The following is a 19,074-nucleotide window of genomic DNA, read 5'->3' on the forward strand; positions in this document are numbered from 1 at the left end:
AGCATAACTTCCATAGTCCTTTATGTGCATGCTCACATTTAAAACACAGAAGGGAATGTTGCTATCATCCCACATGAGTAAGGAGAAAGCCGCCATAATGAGATGTTAAATGAGTTTCCCAAGGCCTTATAAAATTAGAATACTGGACTTTGGCATCCCATGCAAACGCCAATTACAAGCCCTGAATGACCTCCTAAATCACGATCCCATACCATCTCATCACAGCATGAAAAAAAAAATGGCCCTTAAGACCTGAGTTGGCAAGGACAATAGTGAAACTCATGATTACACCTAGAGATGGGCATCTTAGCACCATTAGGTCCTCTGCTTACCGGAGGCCCACGGGGACCCAGAAACCCTGGAAGTCCTGGGCTGCCAATTTCTCCTTTGTTTCCCTTCTGACCCTATGAAGGAAAAATGGGAGTAATTAAAACTTGATAACATTCCCAAGCTGTGAAGCCCTGAAACCCCTACTTCTTCCCTGAATTGGAGTTAGGATAGGTCAGAAAGAGGCATGGGGTCTGTGAAACTTGGTATCATGACTGAGGAGCAGAGAAGGAAGATGGTGGGAGGAGTATCTCCACTGACAGAGAACAGTCCTTCCATTCAAGCAGTGATATCTAAGAATGGATCCTTAGAAACAACACCTATATCTAGATATGTGAAGGCTCTTTGAGGTTGGGCACTGCTTCCCATGACACTGTTATGAATCCTGGTGTGGTGGTTGCAGTCTTTGGAGGAAGTCTTTGAGACTAATGCATAAGCTTTTCACAAAGTACCCCAAAGTCAGCTCCCTCTGGGAGCTTCTACCCTGGGTGGATCCCCTCAGGGTCCATCCCGAGCCTGCATATTTTGTTTCAGTAGGAATGACCGATCCTACATTGGAGATCCTGATAGAGTTTACTAAAATTTTCAGAAGGAAAGAAACTCCTTGTAGTTGTCCCTGGATGAGAGAGTCTACCAATGTGACTGGGTATACTGGGCTTTATGGATTTCCGATTCTTTCTGGAAGTTATCTAGAAAGCACTGGCTAGCACACTGTCCTGGGCATTTGTATATGGCATTTTATACTTGCAAGTGGCTCCAGAAGAGATCTCAAGCTAAGCAAATAAAAATACAAGTAGGCTAGGGGAGAATAAAATTCATACCTAGAATTGAACTTACTGAACCCAGTAACGAACCATCTGCCCTATTATGTCTCCTCACTGACCTGGCATGAACCTCAGGTCCAGAATCTTATCAGTGCCAAGAAATCTACCCGCCATATTCTTTTCACTACCTACCTCTGAACTCTCTTACTCCCCACATATCTTTGCCATCTCTATTCCCATGCTTACCCCTCACCCCTATTCCACTGATGGGGTCAAAGTTGCTTGGTCTGGTCCTACCTTTCATTTCTCTCATTTAATACTCACTGTGAAATCTTACTGTATATCTTGGACATTGAATAGTTGGAGGTGTCGATGTTTCAGACAGAAGAGATTAAGAAATATAGTCAAATGTATGGAAACTTTTAAAGAGTTGCATACCCAGATTCTAGTTGTGGGACCATTTGTACGATTCAGAAACATTCATTCTCCAGTGTTTTCCAGGATGGAGGAAAAAACACCTGTGCCTTGAGACCCTTGCCTGATACCATCAGGAAGCTGGGGATGAATACTCACAGGGGTTCCTGGACGGCCAGGGTCTCCTGGAGATCCAGGTGGTCCACTGCTGCCCTAGTGGGAGAAACAGAAAGGTTTACCCTGCCAGTACTCTGTGCCAGGGCATTGCCAGACAGGGCACTGAAGGAAACTCAACTGCAGGTGGACAACTTAATTACACAGGCTGTTCTCATTCAGGTTGCCATAGTTCTCTGAGAACCACTTCATCTTGCAGAGAATGTTTTTCGACTTGTAAAAGGAGCCTATGATATTTAATTCATAACATTATCATGGAATTAAATGAGTCCGTGGGCATGAAAAAGCCTAACTCAGTGACTGGTGCCCACAGAACCACACAGTAAATGAGGGCAAGATCATTTTTCATTCATTCTCACAGGCTGGGCTATGAAAAATAGAAGCATAAAATACAACCCAGCACAGGAATGTTGTGTACATCATAAGGCATGCCCGAGGAAGCAGTTGTGCATGCTTTTCTCATTGCACACACCTCCTCTAGAGCTTTGCTGAGATCACAATGAGTACATGAAAACACAAAGATACCCAAAGCCAGGGTAAACACTGACTTGTACTGTCATGCAGTTAGGAACTGAAAGGATTCATTACCACAGGTTCTAGGACAAACTGCCTTGAATCAAATATTCTCTAACTTGATACACATTTTATGCATACTTATAATTTTGGCAAATACTTCTCAATAAGATTTTATACAGTGGTGTTCTCCTGTAATCTCAGTCATTCTGGGTAAAGGGCAAAGGGATCAAGAATTCAACCATCAGGCTCAGCTGAGATAGTGAGTTAGAAGTCTGCCTTGGCTATATGATGCCATTTTTCAAACATAAGACACACACACAAAGATCTATTGTAGAGAAAACATCAGGAAGCTGGATAATTCTCCTAGCTACCCTGTTCCCATCCCAAATAAGTCCCTGTTGCCTAAAATACACACCAAAGGCTCAGCACCTTCTGCCCACAAGACTTCCAATGATATGTTCTCTCTCTTCCTCTGTACTCAGCTCTCATCTGTGCCATGAGTCTGTGACTTTTGGCTCTTATATCCCCAGCATCTAGTGAATGACAGACACTGAGGTTCTGTGTTTAATAAAAAGACCACAAACATCACAGAGATCCATTCAGTGTTAATCCTGGAAATCCAAGATTTGAATGATGTCTAGTAACTGAGTTGTGTACTCATGAAGGTGCCGATATTCTCAAAACCTGATACAGTCAGCAACCTTCAGCTGGCCCTGCCCAGGTACCTCTTACATTACATATCAATTCCCCTTATACAACATTCACTTCTCATACCAAATGCAAATGTCATCACTATCTTACATGTAGAGAAACTGAGGCACAGAAATGGTAAACCACATGCCCAAGAGAAGTGAAAAAACTGAGTTCTGAGTTTAGTACTGAGCCCATCCTTCACTGTTCTTGTTAAGGAGGTGGCTTACAGGTCAGTAACCAGAAGCACAGCCTCTATCCTTTCCCTAAAATGTACCCATGAAACCATGGGTATTCAAGCACCTCATCTCACCAAATGTACCCAGAAACCACATAACATATATAACCTTATTTCATAAAGAAATAGAGGCAGAGAGAAAGTCCAAGTTCTGTCTGGGATCTCAGCTAGTGAATGCAGAAATGGAAGCCCCTGAGCATTAATTCTGACTGACAGGAATACTCAGACCTTCTACTGAGCACTGCCTGCTGCCCCTCCCTCTACTCCTTCCGCCCACCAATCCATCTGTGTCTCTCTAAAAATATGTACTTTAGCTCATCCCTATGGAAATGATATCTCGCCTGCTTTTCCCTGTAGTCCCCCTCTCTGCCTCTGCAGAAGGAGAAGGGTCACTAGACATTAGCGCATGGTGCCAACATTAGTTTTGGTGTCCACCTGTTCCCTTGAAATTGGTCTTTTTGTGCTGGGACTAGGGTCCTTCCAGAGTCACAGAACCATATTCTACCCATCTACCTATTTCTAACTATCTACCTATATCTATCTATCTATCTATCTATCTATCTATCTATCTATCTATCTATCTATCTATCTATCTTCTATCAACTACCAACAAGAAGCCCCTTTGGGTACTAGGTTGCTCATGAATGAAGGCTGCTGTCATCTTCCCAAGCTTCTGATCTCTAAACTCCTGCAGGACAGTGTTTCTGCAGACAATCTAGTTCATAGACATTTAAGATAGGGTCTTAAACTTCAGACTGTTGGTCCAGACTGCTTAAGTCCACAAGCTAGCTCAATTGCTGACTAACTGTGTGACCTTGGGTAAACTATGAGCATCTCTGCATCTTCATTTCTTGTCTTTGCCTTGACAGATTCATAACATAGTTTCATAACTCAGAAATCTTGGGAGAAACCTGAATTATATCTATGTTTCATGCCGTGACCTCTTCCATATTTCTTTGAAACCAGTGGCTGTGAGATAGTAATTGTGTGAGCCTTTCCATCCCTGTATGATTATAAATTTTAAAGAGAGAAAAATGAAGGTTTGGGACTACATTAACATCTACAGTCACCACGACATGTATGAAATCAATCTGTAAACGTGATAATACATAACAGAGTTGAGGTACACATAATACTGGCAGACCATGTGCCTAACAGTGGTCCTGGAAGAATACAGCAGAGCTGAAAAGTCCGTGATTCTGAGTGACATTATGTCCACCCCATTGTCATAGCATAGCACATCACTTAGACATTAGCAGTGTCACCGGGGCAACCAAACTACAGTAACAGGTGTAAAGAATTTACAAGTTGAAAGGATCCATGGAACACCACACTTAACAATGACAGTAAATTGCTGCTGTGGTTTACATAGTTGTAATGAGACCATTTTTCATCTTCATTTTGGAGTGCATGCCTACTTATGAAAAAGCAGTTTACTGTTCATAGCATGCTAAGTTACATACACAGCTTCCTCTCATGGGTCTCCATTGCTTTATCTTTGCTCATACTTTATGGCTTTGCCTTGGTGCACAAATGGGAATGGATAAAATCCCAAATATTTACCAACCTATAGGATATTATGGGTTAAATTCACATGTTGAAATGCCAATGTCTAGGCCCTTAGAATTATACTTTGTTAATAGGATCATCAGAGATGTAATAAGCTATGTGAGTTTATGGTATAATAGGTTGGACCCTTAATTCAATAGAACCAACTCACCAGATCTAAGCCTATATGAAAGGGGAAATACATACACACACACACACACACACACACACACACACACACACACACACACACACAATACACATAGGAGGAACATTCAATGAAGACAAAGCTTAGCCAAAGAATGTTATTATACTCAGCCAATACTAAGAATCTGGAGATGTAGAGACACTATCCCTCCTGATTGGTACCTTAATCTCCTTCCTCTGGCCTCCAGAAACAAGGGAGAAATATCTCTGTATAGAAGCTATCAGCTGTGGTACTTTTAGGAAACCTATGTGTGATGTGATGTGATTATATATATATATATCTGCAATGGCCCCAAACTAGAAGCATGCCAGCTCCTGAAGTTCTTGTGGGTTGCCTTGGAGAACATATAGGAAGACATTCTGGACAGAGGACAGTAGCTGTTTAGCATCCTTTAGGATACAGAGCATTATTTTAAAATGATGCAGTTAGCCACACAATGGTGGAACAAGCAAGTATCACTATGGTAACAGTTTGGCTGAGCTGTGCAGCAAGTTAGTCTCAAAGCAAAACTCACCGGTGGTCCCCTTGTTCCTCTGGGACCCTGTGGTCCAGCAGGTCCAGTCTCACCCTGGAACAGAGAGATGTCATAAAACCACAGTTACATGGGAAGATGACAATGGCTCAGTTTGGATCAGATTTCACTAACAGACCCAGGAACCCAGTAGTATGTCTAGATACTTCTTTTTGAGTGCCAAGGACTGCAAACTTCCATAAATTTGCTTCACCCAGATGAGGAGACGCTGTCCAGTTCACATTTATAAATGAATGTGTTTATTTACCATCTCAGGCATAGTTTATCTATTTACATGGTGGTTTAAGGCAGTCACATCCCAAACCAAGAGAAGTCAAAATAACAGATTTACTAGGTAATAATCTAGAATCATTCCTGCCAGGCTCACTGCAGAATGAAGTCTGCACCCAACAGCACCACCAACCCAAAAATTGTCTCAGGCAGCCTTGCAAGGTCCACCTACTGTATTAATTTTATAACCATGTTTTAACTGGGATTAATATTGCTGTGATAAAACTCCAAGACCAAAATCAACACAGGGAAGAAAGAGTTTCTCTTACTCTTCCTTATCAGAGTCTATCACCCAAGGCAATCCGGGCAAGGACTCTGATGCATAGGCTATGAAGGAGTGCTGCTTGCTGGCTTGTTCCTCATGGCTTGCTCCAGCCTACTTTCTTATAGAACCCAGAACCACAAGCCCAGGGATGGCACCACTCACATAGGGCTAAGCTCTCCCACATTAATCACTAATTAATAAAATATCCCACGGAATTGCCTATATTCCAACTTTATGAAAGCATATTTGCAGCTGATGTTCCTTCCTCTTGGATGTATCTAGCATGTACCAAGTTGACACAAAACTAGTAAGAACAAACAGCTAGGAGAAAGCAAAGGAACTAGACTGACTTTCCCATGTGATTTCTTCTAGACCCTTCAAATCAGAACCACTAAACGACCAATAAGGTAGATCATGAGGAGAAACAAGAGGAGTCCACTTGTTATGTAAGTTTCCATGAAAGTCTTGAAAGATGTAAAGGTATAGAAGGATACCACTTAGGACTTCAGGACCCTGTCTCCATGCATCTGACAAGCTTCCCATTCTTAGAACAATCTATAAACCCAATGTCAGGTCACCTTGCAAAATTCCATGTGCAAGTAGTCAAGTCTTAAGGAATGGGCATAGAGGGTGAGCTACAAATATTAGCTCTAGGATGGCTCCATCTACCTCTGAGTCTCCAGATCACAATATTCTCATTTGTGCCTTCCAGAGAAAACCCAGACCTTCTCTGTCTCAATTTCAAGAGCAAATAAAAGTGAGAGAAACCCAAGCTGTCTAAGTTGAGATACAGCTCAAACAGCAATAGGAACAGCAACTGCTACTACTGCTACTGCTGGTGGTGGTCACAATGATGATGATGATGGTGATGGTGATGGTGATGGTGATGATGAAAGTGCTATAATTAGTGATGGTTTAGTGATGGCAGTGGTGATGATGGTGATGGTATTAGTAATATTAATGTTAGTAATGATGGGGATGTGATGCAGTGGTGTTGATAATGGTGGTAACCATAATGGCGATAATCATAATGGCAGTAACCATAATAGTGGCAGTGATGATGGTGGTAATTGCAATTCTTGATATTAATGGTGGTAGAGAGTTTAATGGACTAATAATTACTGTGAGAACCAAAACAATCAAGAGATGGAGAAACAATTTGGGAGAAAATATGAAATGCCTCACAAATCAGGTAAGGTAAGTCCTACTGGACCATCACTGGACACTAGTTAAATCAGATGAACCTAGAAAAGCCTCCATCAGCCGTGAGATACAGGTTGACCCTAGGGACAGGAGAAGCTCATGACTCAATGAAAAGCAATTATGTGACGTTCCACATCCTTCACAGAACAGCCACCTCTGATAGGGTTCCTTGGCGCCCCTCCTGTGTTCTCTCAATAACTACAGGCCAAGGCATCATGACTTACATCTTTTCCTGGAGATCCTTCCCTTCCAGGGGGGCCTGTTGTACCAGGTTCTCCCTAGGAATAAAAAACTGCTATTAAGGATAGAGCTGATTGATCTATAAGTCACCTCAAACACAAAGCATCTGAAAGTGTGGGAGACAGACAGAGACCAAGAGGGCTGTCAGACATAAGTGCCCCTTATGGGGTATGGCAATCTCTGCAACAGAACTATGGTTCCAAGGAGAGTTTGTGGAGCCCCAAGTGTTTCCCCAACAGGGAAGGCAGGAAGACTACAAGGTGATGGGTCAGGAGGGCCTACTTGAGGTCCCCATTACTTGCTTATCCCTGGCTTCTCTCTATAGCATAGTTCTGTCCTAGTTATCCATGACATTCAATCCAACCATTAGCCCAACAGTCTCTTTCATTTGAGATATTTGGGGGATGGATGCTAAAGCATACTAAAAGGCTTATGTGTTAGCATATGCACTCTCTATGACCTGGGGGGAAAAATCACCCATAACCTCTGACTAGTTTACTCCACTGAAAAATAAACCTAATACCATATGGGGCTCAGGGTAACATGTAAATCCCACTGTAACATCATACAACTATATCTTTTTTTTTCTTTTCTGAATAGAGAGAAACAAGGTGATGTACTGCAAAACATTGAATCCTCTCCCTTGTATCACCTACTTACCCTCAAACCAGGTGGGCCAGGATCACCTGTGTGTCCCTTGAAGCCCTGGAAGAAATATGGTGAAGTTATAAAATCACTCCATAAAACAAGTCTGAGGGAACAAAAAGGAAAAGGGTCACAAAGATGACCTGCTTCATTCCATCTTCAAGCGTTAGCTCACCCTATTACCTCTCATTCGTCACCAGGAATGGGTAGAAGAAAAGCAGGAAGGAGAGGCAAGAAACAAAGAAGAAAGAGGGTCTTCTACATGGGGTGCCACTTTGTATGGTGTTCTAACTATTCAAAGTGCTCATTTCATGGTTTTGAAGTTCTGAAACATGAGTTCTGTTTTCTCCATTTTATAAAGAAACCTAAGCTCAGTCCTGAATATCACTCAATAGTGAAGAGGTACCATGATTTTCATGTAGACCCATCTGATAGAGAGGACACCTCTCCATGGCCATTCTTAACACAAGGATGACAGAGAGCCCATAGAATCAAATCTCATTACCACCTGAGTGCATCCCCAAGTCTCCACTCTGATTTCATCTAATGATAAAAGCCAATGAAAACACAAGGGAGGAGAAAGCCCTAGAGGAAACCCAACCCAAGGAGAACTCCATCCTAAAAGACCCTCCAGGGTATTCAGGTCACAACTGAGAACTGTAGCTTGTGAATCTCCACCCACTATGATTGATTGGAATATTCAGTCTCCTATGCTCCACAGGATGGGGCATCAGGATGAGGTGGCAGAATATGGTCCCTCTAAGACCCAGTAGGGCAAGAGGACAGCAAGCCTCAATCTAAATGTATGGGAATTTCACCTAAATCTTGGATTATAAATAGAGTTCAATGGCAATCTGTTCAGAAATGACACAGTGAACTGTTAGAACATAGTAGCCATTGATGAGGAAAGGTGAAGGAGGGGAGGATAGAAGAGGAGTATGGAGTCATATAAGACTTAGATTCAGCCTCAACCACTCTATGTCACCTCAGAAAGGGTATTGGCTACTGGAGCCCTTACTATAGCTAGATAACAAAATCACTATCCTGCCTAATTCTCTTTTCCCATCTTCAGATACCCTCTCTGTCCCTTTATCTGATGCTTCAGAGCAGACCATGGGCTAGGGGTGTAAATCAAGGCTCTTCTCTCCTCTGCAGCCTTGGGACTGGGGTGCTTCATGTCTCTTTACTAGGATTGAGTTACCACATATGAGCATGATGCTGAGGACCATTTCTGTAAACCCCCTGTTCAGAATGAATAAAGCAAAGTTCTTCAACTATTCAGAACTTGACAAGGTTCTAAGATTTTCTTTAAATAACTTAATCCCAAGATGAGCTGGCCCCCAAAAAGAATCTCTAACTTCTTCTCATCCCATAAACTCAGGACAAAAGATCCAACTAGGGAGCTCCACACTGCCAGGCATTTGACTGAGAATTCATAGGAACCCTCCTCTTTGCTAGCATTGACAGCTGTTGCACAGGTGTGACAGCTACTATTATTCCTATTACGTAGGAAGCAGAGGTCCCAAAAAGCCCCCATTTGATCAAGAAATCACAAAGGAAGGACCCAAATATATCTCTCTCCAAACTCATGTCATCCTTCAAAGCGTTGGTCTGGCTCAGCAAAGACAGCCAGGGGAACAGTCATTTTTCCTCAGCTTGGGTCTCTAAATTGCACCCATACCTGGAAATTCCTAGTGCCTAAGTGGGTCTTACTCCTAAGGCAAGTCTCGGCAAATGGATCTCTTCAGCTGACAAGGAGCCCCACAGATTCCAGTAAGCCAGGAGCCACCAGATAAAACTGGAGCATTTGTCATGCACTAGCAGAGCCTCCCAGGTGATAGCTATATCCGGCTCTGGTCAGCCAGCACTTGTGGGCATCCATAATAATATGGCTTATGGGATTTTCGGGGGAGGGGAGAACCAGGAAATGGGACAATATTTGAAATGAAAATAAATAATATATCTAATAAAAAATACTGGAGCATTATTCACCAGAATCACTTAGTTCTAAGAGAAGAGACTGTAAGTCACAGTAAGCAACCTTTTGCCATATTTAAAATGCCTTATGAAAGGCCTTAATGGGACTATCAACTTAAAGAATGTTTTAGGAAAAATAACCAGTCACTGATGTGTGGTTTTAGTCTCTGTGGGCCAGAACATTCATCCCCATGACAGGGTTCCTCCTGCTGCACACAGGAGAAGCAGGGAGAGTGGAGAAAATGAACATTGATTTTCATGTTTTGTTTCTTTCTTAATGAATAGTAGCCAGATGACTTATTGATTTTTTTTTCAAAAGAAAAATAGTATGAAGGAAACAGAGGCAGTGTTCTGATCTGCTACTTCTTGATGGATAATTGGGTTTCAGTATTTTCATTAAATATCATCTCTTTTTTAAAAAATTAAGAATTTATATTAAAATTTCAGCAACATGAAGAGGTAAAGCACTTACAATTAAAATCTTAAAACACTTTATTATTATAGAAAATGATCTGTGTTTAGAGCTATAACTAGATATAGATTTAAATACAGTTACAATCCATATAACCATAGAGGTTAGATGTGAAATAAGGGATTCAAGAGAGGGATCTCCTGAGGAAGAAAAAATAGAATACATAGTTATAAATTGATGGGGTGGAATGGGGGACTAGAATGGAAGTATTGAAAAGAGGGGGGAGAAAAGGGGAATGAGGTAACAGAGGATATATAGGGAGAGGCCACTAAAACTAAGGGCCATTTTGAGGGGTCATACAGAAACATACTATAGTAGATTCTTCTTAGAATATATGAATATATGAATATATGAAAGAATGTAAATGGAATCACCAAATACTGGAGGAGACAAAGGCCAAACTAAATGTCTATCACCACTGAATAAAATCTGCAGGACTAGGAATGGGTTACATCTACTTGAATTGTTGGTCAAAGGTTCTCTATAGAAACCCTCAAACCCCCAAGTCTATTCATCCCCATCACTACATCAGTAAGGTGGTGTAGGCCTGCAATCCCAGCAAACAGAAGGTAGAAACAAGACCAGAAGTTGAAGGTCATCCTCAGTGACATAGTGAGTTCAAGACCAGCCTGGGTTACATGAAACCCTGTCTCCAAAAAGAGAAAAGAAAAAAAAAAAGAAGAAGAAGAAGATCAATCAAAACAACAAGAACACAACAACAAAAACAAAATAAACAAAACACCCTTGTTTTTCCTCCAATTATTCAAAGTAGAGAACATGGAAGTTGGGATAAAGAGAGAAATAATGAAGCAAGCTAAAAATGTTAATTAGCATGGGATGACTCACATCTGGGTGATAAAAGCTTTACTGGCCTGCAGAGAAAGCAGAATTGGTTACATGAGCACCAGAATGTTGGGAGATTTCTGTAACTGAGAAACCCAGCACACTTTCCTGGGGACAGCATAGGCCCTGCACTTACCGGTGGACCTCTGGCTCCCTCTGCTCCTGATAGGCCTGGCTCTCCTGTCTTGCCCTGAATTGAAGAAGAAAAGAAAAGACTCAGTCTCCCATCTTCAAGATCCTGAGATGTTTTTTGCCTGCTTTTCATACCACCCCATTCCCACATGCCTCTGGCCAAGCAGGCTATCAGCCCTAACTCTAGCATTTCTAATGTATTTCCTCTAGTTCAGTCTCCACAGTACATTCGGCCTGATGTATTCCTAGTTTTCCTGTGGTGATGATAGTTCAAGCCCTATCATTCGATGAATCATTCACAGTGCCCCTTCACTGTCAGAGTGCTTTTGCCTGATGAAAAACTATAAAACCATCTTAGTTATTAATGACTTGACTCATAAAAGCACTTCAAGGTGGCTATGAACCATTACACTTTTCCAATGGGCACACTGAAGATCAAAGCCGTTTTATTTTACCAGGCTTCTAAGGACAAAGCTAAAGAATACCTCGGCTTCCTGACACCCAGGCAGGGGCTCTGCTCAGCCCCCAGTGGCACCACTCACAGGGGCCTGTGATCTGATTATGCAGCCCTTTCCACACCCCTTGTACTTGGATGCAAAGGAATAAAAGGACACACTTGCTACATAAAATTATTGCCCACAGTTTGGCACTATGCCAGACAGAACCAAGACACAAAGGAAGGCAGCTGAGACAAAAGACTCGAAGGCCAGGGAGAGGATGCAGAGGAAGAGGTAAAAGGGCACTGCTGGCTGGGCAACTGGGCCAGCTCTGGATCTGTTTTCACTGTCACTTGAGAACGTGGCCCTCCCCTAAACTCCCTGCACGTCATTTTTTCACAGAGTAAAATTGGAGGACTTCCATGGGGCTCCCATTAGAAAAGAAGGGAGAGGGAATGGAGCATTCTTGGATTTAGAGAGAAATTTCAGATGAAAGCCAGGGATCACAGGCTGGCTGTGCAGTTATGTTTTCTTGCTGTTGTCTGCCCTGGCTTATCCTGGTGTTGGGTTGCTATTTCTTCCCTGCATGTGTCCCTGCAGTTTTAACTTTCAGATGGTCCACTTTTGTAGGGTTTGGCCTTGCCCTGTAATCAAGGTGCTCATCAGTACTAGCCCAGTCACTAGCAGACAAACAGCCAGTATCAGTTGAGGGGTTTTCCTGCATTAGCCACAGCTAAGATGTTTGGAATCATGATGAATCCTCACTGGGAATCAATGAAAGACGCTCCTTAGGAAAACCACATGGGGCACAGGAAAGTTAGGTCATCTTTTCGAGGATGCAAAATGAGGCTTATAATTGATATGATAACTGACACTGTACTTCTTCCTAAACAACAAGGAATACTTAACTACGTCTTATTAAAACATTAAGCAATGGGTAATTCAAAATGTCTATCTTCTTAATTTATACATTGAAGTGTTCATCCATCCATTGGGCTATCATCAACCTCTTGTCCGCCCATCTGTCTATTTCTCCATGTATGGCCCTTTAAGAGAATGTGTCAAAGTGGAGAGGAGCCTTGTATTACAGGCTCCCATTCTCTATCCTCTTACCCCAGCTTCAGGCATAAGAATACCCTTGCTGCTTTGGAAGATACAGTTATTCTCAGTGTGCTCCTTATAGTTTCTCAGGAGAGAAGCTGAATATCAGTTGTCTCTGAGGGACCACTCACCAGTCTGTCTTTCATGACCTTCTCTCCCCACGATCCATTTGTCTCCTCACTCTATAGGGGCTTCAACTGGTAGGATTCCTTCCTGGTATTAAAGTCTCTGTGTCAAGATCTCAGGGGATCCCAGACTCTACCTATCTATGCCAACTTCCTCCCAACATATCTCAGTGGAATAAAATATCAGATGACTCTGCAGTGAAATTCCACAGCAAGCCAGAAGTAGATCTCAGTGATTCATGGCTCAGGGGCCCAGAGTCCCATTATGTTGTGGGATCCCTGCATATGACCTGCTCCATGAGAACCGGCTATCTCCTGTGTGATCCTTGTTTGCCCAGAATAGAACTGGTCTTGTATCACAATGACAATCCCTGGAGCAAGCATTCAATAACTCAATGGAGCAAGGACTAGTGACCCTGTCCTATAGGGACAATGCTTATTCAGCCAAAGGTGGATCATGGCTCTGAGCTCTGAGTTAGCCTCAGATATTCAATCCTCAGAGAATTCACTCTCCATCGAGAAGACTTGGGTCTAGCTATCAGCCTCTGTGTATCCCAAGGTTCCTCATCTTGGGACAAGAACATCTGTAACCCCAGGCTTTACTGGGGTTTAATTGGAAAATTCAATGATGGTCTGGTTGTTTCTGGCCCCAGGTATTCCCAAGAACACCTCTCTATCTCTTTGCACCCCCTCCCAGTCCTTCCACCCTCTATCTGCCATCTGCCTCCTTGGGCAGCTCCATAGAGCATCCCACTTTGTTCTCTTGGAAAGACTCTTTTTTTCTTCCCCTCAGCAGTAAACTTTCGCTGTTGCAAGTGACAAACGGTATAAAGTGATGAAGAAGGTGCTTCGGGCAAGCCGTGTGAGATTTGGAATGAGTCATAATAGTTTATAGCCAAGCGAATTAAACGGACCATGAACCTCACTAGGAAAAAAAAACTTTTATATAATCCCACTTAGTGGCTATAAAGGCTCCACAGTTCTGACCTCACCAGGAGTGAAAGTAGAGCAGTCGCAGAGAGAACTTCACTAAAATAATTAAGAGTTAGATAAACCTGGTGTGCTGTAGGTTTTTCACCTCATTTGATCCATGGCTTCTTAGCAAGTTAGTATAGTACTCTCGACCTAATTGAAGGAGACTGAAGCTCAGACAGGCTATTTGACTTACTAAATGTCACACAGCTGATGAGGAGGAACTCCAGCATCCAACGACACTTTGTTGATACCGTTATTGCTGGTACTGGGCATAAAATAATTTCATTTTATATTAAATTTAGTTCTATCAATATTCAATATATAAACATTGATTTAAACTATTAACATATGGGTCTGGAGAGATGGCTTAGCTGTTAAGAGCTCTTGCTGTTCTTGTGAAAGATCAGAGTTTTGTTACCAGCACCTCACTTATCAGGTAGCTCACAAGAGCCTAGAACTTCAACTCCTGGAGACCTGATGCCAATTTCTGCCCCACCTCCTGGCACTTTACTATCATAGCACATATAAACAAATGTAGGAGCATATATATTAATAATTAATTAAACTGACTGTTAAATTAATCTAAAAGAGGGAAAGGGGACCAGTGACATGATTGGCAGGTAAAGGAGGATGCTCCCAAGCCTGACAACCTAAGTTAGATCTCTGGGACCCTCATGATAGGAGAGAACCAATTTCTGCAAGCTGGCCTCTGATCTTTGCCTGGGCACTGCTCACATATACACAAACAAACAAACAAACAAACAAATAAAGTAAACCTTTCACACAAACAGTAACTAAAACACTATGGAATATAAACACCTGACTGTTCCCTTCCTGTAAAACCATCCTTCCATGGGTGGAGCCTTCACTCCTCTTAGAACTGCCCAGTGTTGTAGTAGATGCCCTCCTGTTATATAACCAGAGAGGTGTGGACAGAACTCAGTTCTCTCCCTATCCCTGCATCCCTTTGTCTTCCTTGCCAAGTGTGTGATTTGCTTGAGTATTGTTTTGTTTTGTTTTGCATTGTTTCTGTTTGCTGTAGTGGACCCAGGGCCCTGCATGACAGGAAAGCACTCTGCTGTGCCACACTACAGCCGTAGATTTGTGAAGACAAGAGTAATGCCAGGTTCCCAATTCAGCAAGTTTATTGTTGTCTTTGAATAACTCATGTTCAGCCATTCATGTTGTTGATAAATTGTGGTTTTAGCTTAGGTCATTACCAGGAGACCTAATCTTCCAAAAATAAAAATAAAAATAAAATAAATCCCTTTTTTCTCTGGCTCTTAAAAAAAAATAAAAAAATAAAAAAATAAAAAAAAATTAAAAAAAACAAGTGTTTTGAATTTTAATTTTTAATAAAATAAAATTACAGTTATAGATAAATTGCAAAAAAAAAAAAGAGTAATGCCAGGAACTGTGGAGTTGGCATCATCATCATCATCATCATCACCATCATCATCGAACCCTGAATCCAGGCAAGAGCTATCTCCAAGCTCTAAGAAAGGATCTTGAGGTCATAGGTAAGTCATCTAGGTATGAACCCACCAAGACAACTCAGGAGCTCTTTGTCTTCCCATCTCACTAGAGGTTCCAAAAGAATGCCACTAAAGAAAACTAAAAGCAACAATAAACACCTGCAGGCCAGATGTAAAACCTAAAGCCAGAAGGCAGGTTTCATGGCCAGGAGCCAGTGTCTCCCCCACTTGACCCAAAATTCCTTTCCATATCCACAAGGCTGAAGCTACATGGGCAGCAAGGTACAGTGTGGTTGGTAGGTTGGGAGACCTGAACTCGGAATTCCTGGGCTGTCACCAGATTATGTGACTTTGGCTGGTCAGCTTTACCAACCTAATTTACAGTTTTATCAGCTGCAAAGCAGGGCTGTTTTCCAAGCAGAACTATGAGAAGAAAGGGAAGTGGTACATAGGACATGACGGTTTCTGAATCATAGAAGCCCTTCAAAATCTCAAAAGAGCTGAAAATAGATGGTTTTGGCATGAAGGCAAGTGTAGAGTCCCTTACCGGTTCTCCAGGGGGACCTGGCTTTCCGTCTCTGCCTTGTTTGCCTTCTTCTCCCTGAAAGATAAATTCAAATTGCTTACTGGGTCAGGGAAGATTAGTAAGAAGGAGGGAAAGACATGAAGGCACCCCACATACATCTCTCTGTGTAGCCAACAGTCTCGTGTTCAGTTAGCAGCAACCGAATATCTCTCCAATCCCTAGAGTCTGGAAGTGGGTTTCTGAGTCAGAAATTTACATTCTGAAATGCAGGCCATTTTGCAACTGAATCTTGATTTATATTATTTACATACAACAGCTGCCATTATTGTCTTCCCTGTGGGCCTTCTTGATGAGTAAGTTGACAGGGTGTGTGTAATAAGAAAGAAGAAATCACACAGCAAAAGACTTATTATCAATGATCCTAAGGCATTCTGGGGTGCAGGGAAAGAGGGTTGGGGGTTTGCTTGGTTCTAGAAAGTCCAGTGACTTACACTTCTGTTCACAAAGCCAAACTATGATTCTCTCTCTAGTCCCTGCACCCCAGCTGATCTCAGCTCTAGATAAGGATACTGTAACCATGATGTTTATTTTATAGATAAGTACATAGTCAGGGTCTCAGAAGAAGCCAAAGGTATGTCAGAAGAGACTGCAATTCCAGGCCACATGAATCTGAAAGAAAGCAAAGCTGAGGGGGTAAAAAAGAATTCAGTCAAGTAGGATTTAAATTCTACTTGCAGCTCTAAGGCATAGGGCTTTGGCCTCTTGGTGCCTCTTAACCTAAAAAGAAAGAAGGAATGTGCCCTGCAGAGTCAGAAGTAACCATTTGAAATGCTCAGCAAAACACTAACAGCAGCCAGTGAGGCAACCACTCACCTGCTGTAGAAAGTGAGCATTTTCTCCACTACTGCCCTTAGCCTGTAGTGCCCGGGCAGGGAGGGCGCTGTTACAAAGCAATGATCAGAATGTATTCCCTCTCTGGCCTGCTGTGCCACCACTTGCTTCATTGATACCTGTTATGTTTTATAAATGCTGCTCCCAGCATTACTATGTGAACTTCAAATAAATGAGCTCATGGAAGAGAGAACAGGAGGACTGTACCAGCCAAACAATCAAGAAATCTACTATAAAATTATACCTCCTAGAAATGACAAGGAAGCTTCACCAACGATATTACAATAGTACAGCAGTCTAAACAAGAGCCAATGACACCAATAGGCATACCAATGTGGAAGGAATAAATCACAGGGAATCCCTACTAGACAAAGAACTGCAGGGAACTAAGGAATGCTAGAAGAGAGAGAATTAGCCTTCCCCAGGGAAGGTGACCCTGACTATCAATGCCAAATGGCCAGCTTTGAAATCATATACACACAAGCCAAGCAACACAAAATTCACTCAGCGCATTGTTTATGTATTTATGTGCTTATATACTTGTATGTGTATATGTGTATACACACACACACATATGTGTATATATATATATATATATATATATATATATATATATATATATATGAAACAAAAAGAGTTAGAGAAAAAGAGGACATGAATTTGAAAGTTAGTGGTAGGAGGGTATGAAAAGCTGTAGGAGAGAGAGAAAGAGAAATGATGTAATTAAATTTTAATTAAAGATCTAAAGATTAAAAAGTTCAAGGCTACCATTTTTTCTCCCTACACTCATAGTCCATGGGAAGAAGAGTCCAGAAAGTTGTACAGACAATTTGATAGAGGTTACAAAAGAGTAAGAACCAGCAAACTCAAGTTAAAGGAGGCAATGTCTGGGGACTTCTGGCGTGACCGTCTGTCCCTGAATGCAATGACTTCACAGTGTTCTGGTAGAAGGAGGGGTTAGGTGTGGCCTCCTATGTAATCTAAGATATAAATGGGGTTTCCCAAGACAGAAAATCTGGCTTTTGGAAGCTGCTTAGATGGCAGTTCCTAACCTTTTGAACCATAGCGTCTTCCCTTTGAGTAAATAAGGATATGCTTGTGTCAGTACTGCAGGGTAAAGATTTGATGAAATGCCACAAATGCAGCAAGCAAGGAGACAGCCCTCAATAAATGGAGGGATTCATTGTTCAGTTTCAGGTGTTGGTCTTCAGATATTAGTGAGCTTTCTGGCTCATAGCAGGTAAGATAAGGGGTTAAATTTCACCCATCAGTTATATATGTATATCTGTCTGCAATTGCTTCAGCTTCTCACACCTTCTTCCTTAACCCTGTCATTTTTCTCTGTATACATAACTTGACTTTGACTAATCCCCTGTTACCTCTTTAAGGAAGCTCTAAGAGTCTCATTAGTCCAGCTTGGGTTACCCATCCCTGAGTCCCTACAGTGCAGTATATAACTTAGTGCATCTTGTTCTACACCAATGGTTCTCCCTCTTTGATTTGTCTTCTCATGTAACTTCAGTCTGCTATAGAATTGGGACTTTGAGTATGTGGTTCAGGAGCTTGCTTTCATTCATCTGACACTCATTAGCCTCGTCCGACCATTTAGCCCAGATTGAGAAAGTATTAATTGACACCATTAAGGAAGTTGAATGAAGAGGGATAGAGAAGCAAGAGATGTTCATAGTTATGCCCTCAGTTCTATGATAGGGCTTTCAAAATCTGGTATTAAATTTGGTTTTCATTTTTAATTTTATTTTGGCTAATGTATATGTGTATGTATGTCTGTTTGCTACATCTATATGAATATTCACATAAGTTAGAAGAAGGTACTGACTCCCCTAGAAAGACAGTTGTGATCTTCTTGATGTGGACATTAGCAATTGAATTCATGTACTCTAGGACAGCCAGTGCTCTTAAGAGTTAAGTCATCTCCCAGCCTCTGGTCTTAAGTCTAGTTCAAGTTCATTCCTAACCCTGCTGGTAAGTCATGGACATGTCTCAGAAGTACATAATGTCTGATGGTATGGCTTAATAATGAGTGGTATACATTCATGTGTGGAAGGTTCTATATGCATAAAAAACT

The 19,074-nt window shown here is 41.8% G+C and overlaps 1 protein-coding gene across 1 annotated transcript in view; it reads right to left on the reverse strand.

Moving 5' to 3' along the window:
• Col22a1 (collagen type XXII alpha 1 chain) overlaps positions 1–19,074 on the reverse strand; it is a 214,831-nt gene that overhangs the window by 14,784 nt on the left and 180,973 nt on the right. The window contains exons 50-56 of the mRNA XM_052160898.1: positions 16,119–16,172; positions 11,463–11,516; positions 8,050–8,094; positions 7,374–7,427; positions 5,394–5,447; positions 1,665–1,718; positions 333–404 (exon numbers count right to left, since the gene is read on the reverse strand). Coding sequence (XP_052016858.1) covers positions 333–404; positions 1,665–1,718; positions 5,394–5,447; positions 7,374–7,427; positions 8,050–8,094; positions 11,463–11,516; positions 16,119–16,172 — 387 coding nt within the window. The remainder of the gene's footprint in view (positions 1–332; positions 405–1,664; positions 1,719–5,393; positions 5,448–7,373; positions 7,428–8,049; positions 8,095–11,462; positions 11,517–16,118; positions 16,173–19,074) is intronic.

Source organism: Apodemus sylvaticus, chromosome 17, assembly GCF_947179515.1.
Source record: "Apodemus sylvaticus chromosome 17, mApoSyl1.1, whole genome shotgun sequence".
NCBI classification, from domain to species: Eukaryota; Metazoa; Chordata; class Mammalia; order Rodentia; family Muridae; genus Apodemus; species Apodemus sylvaticus.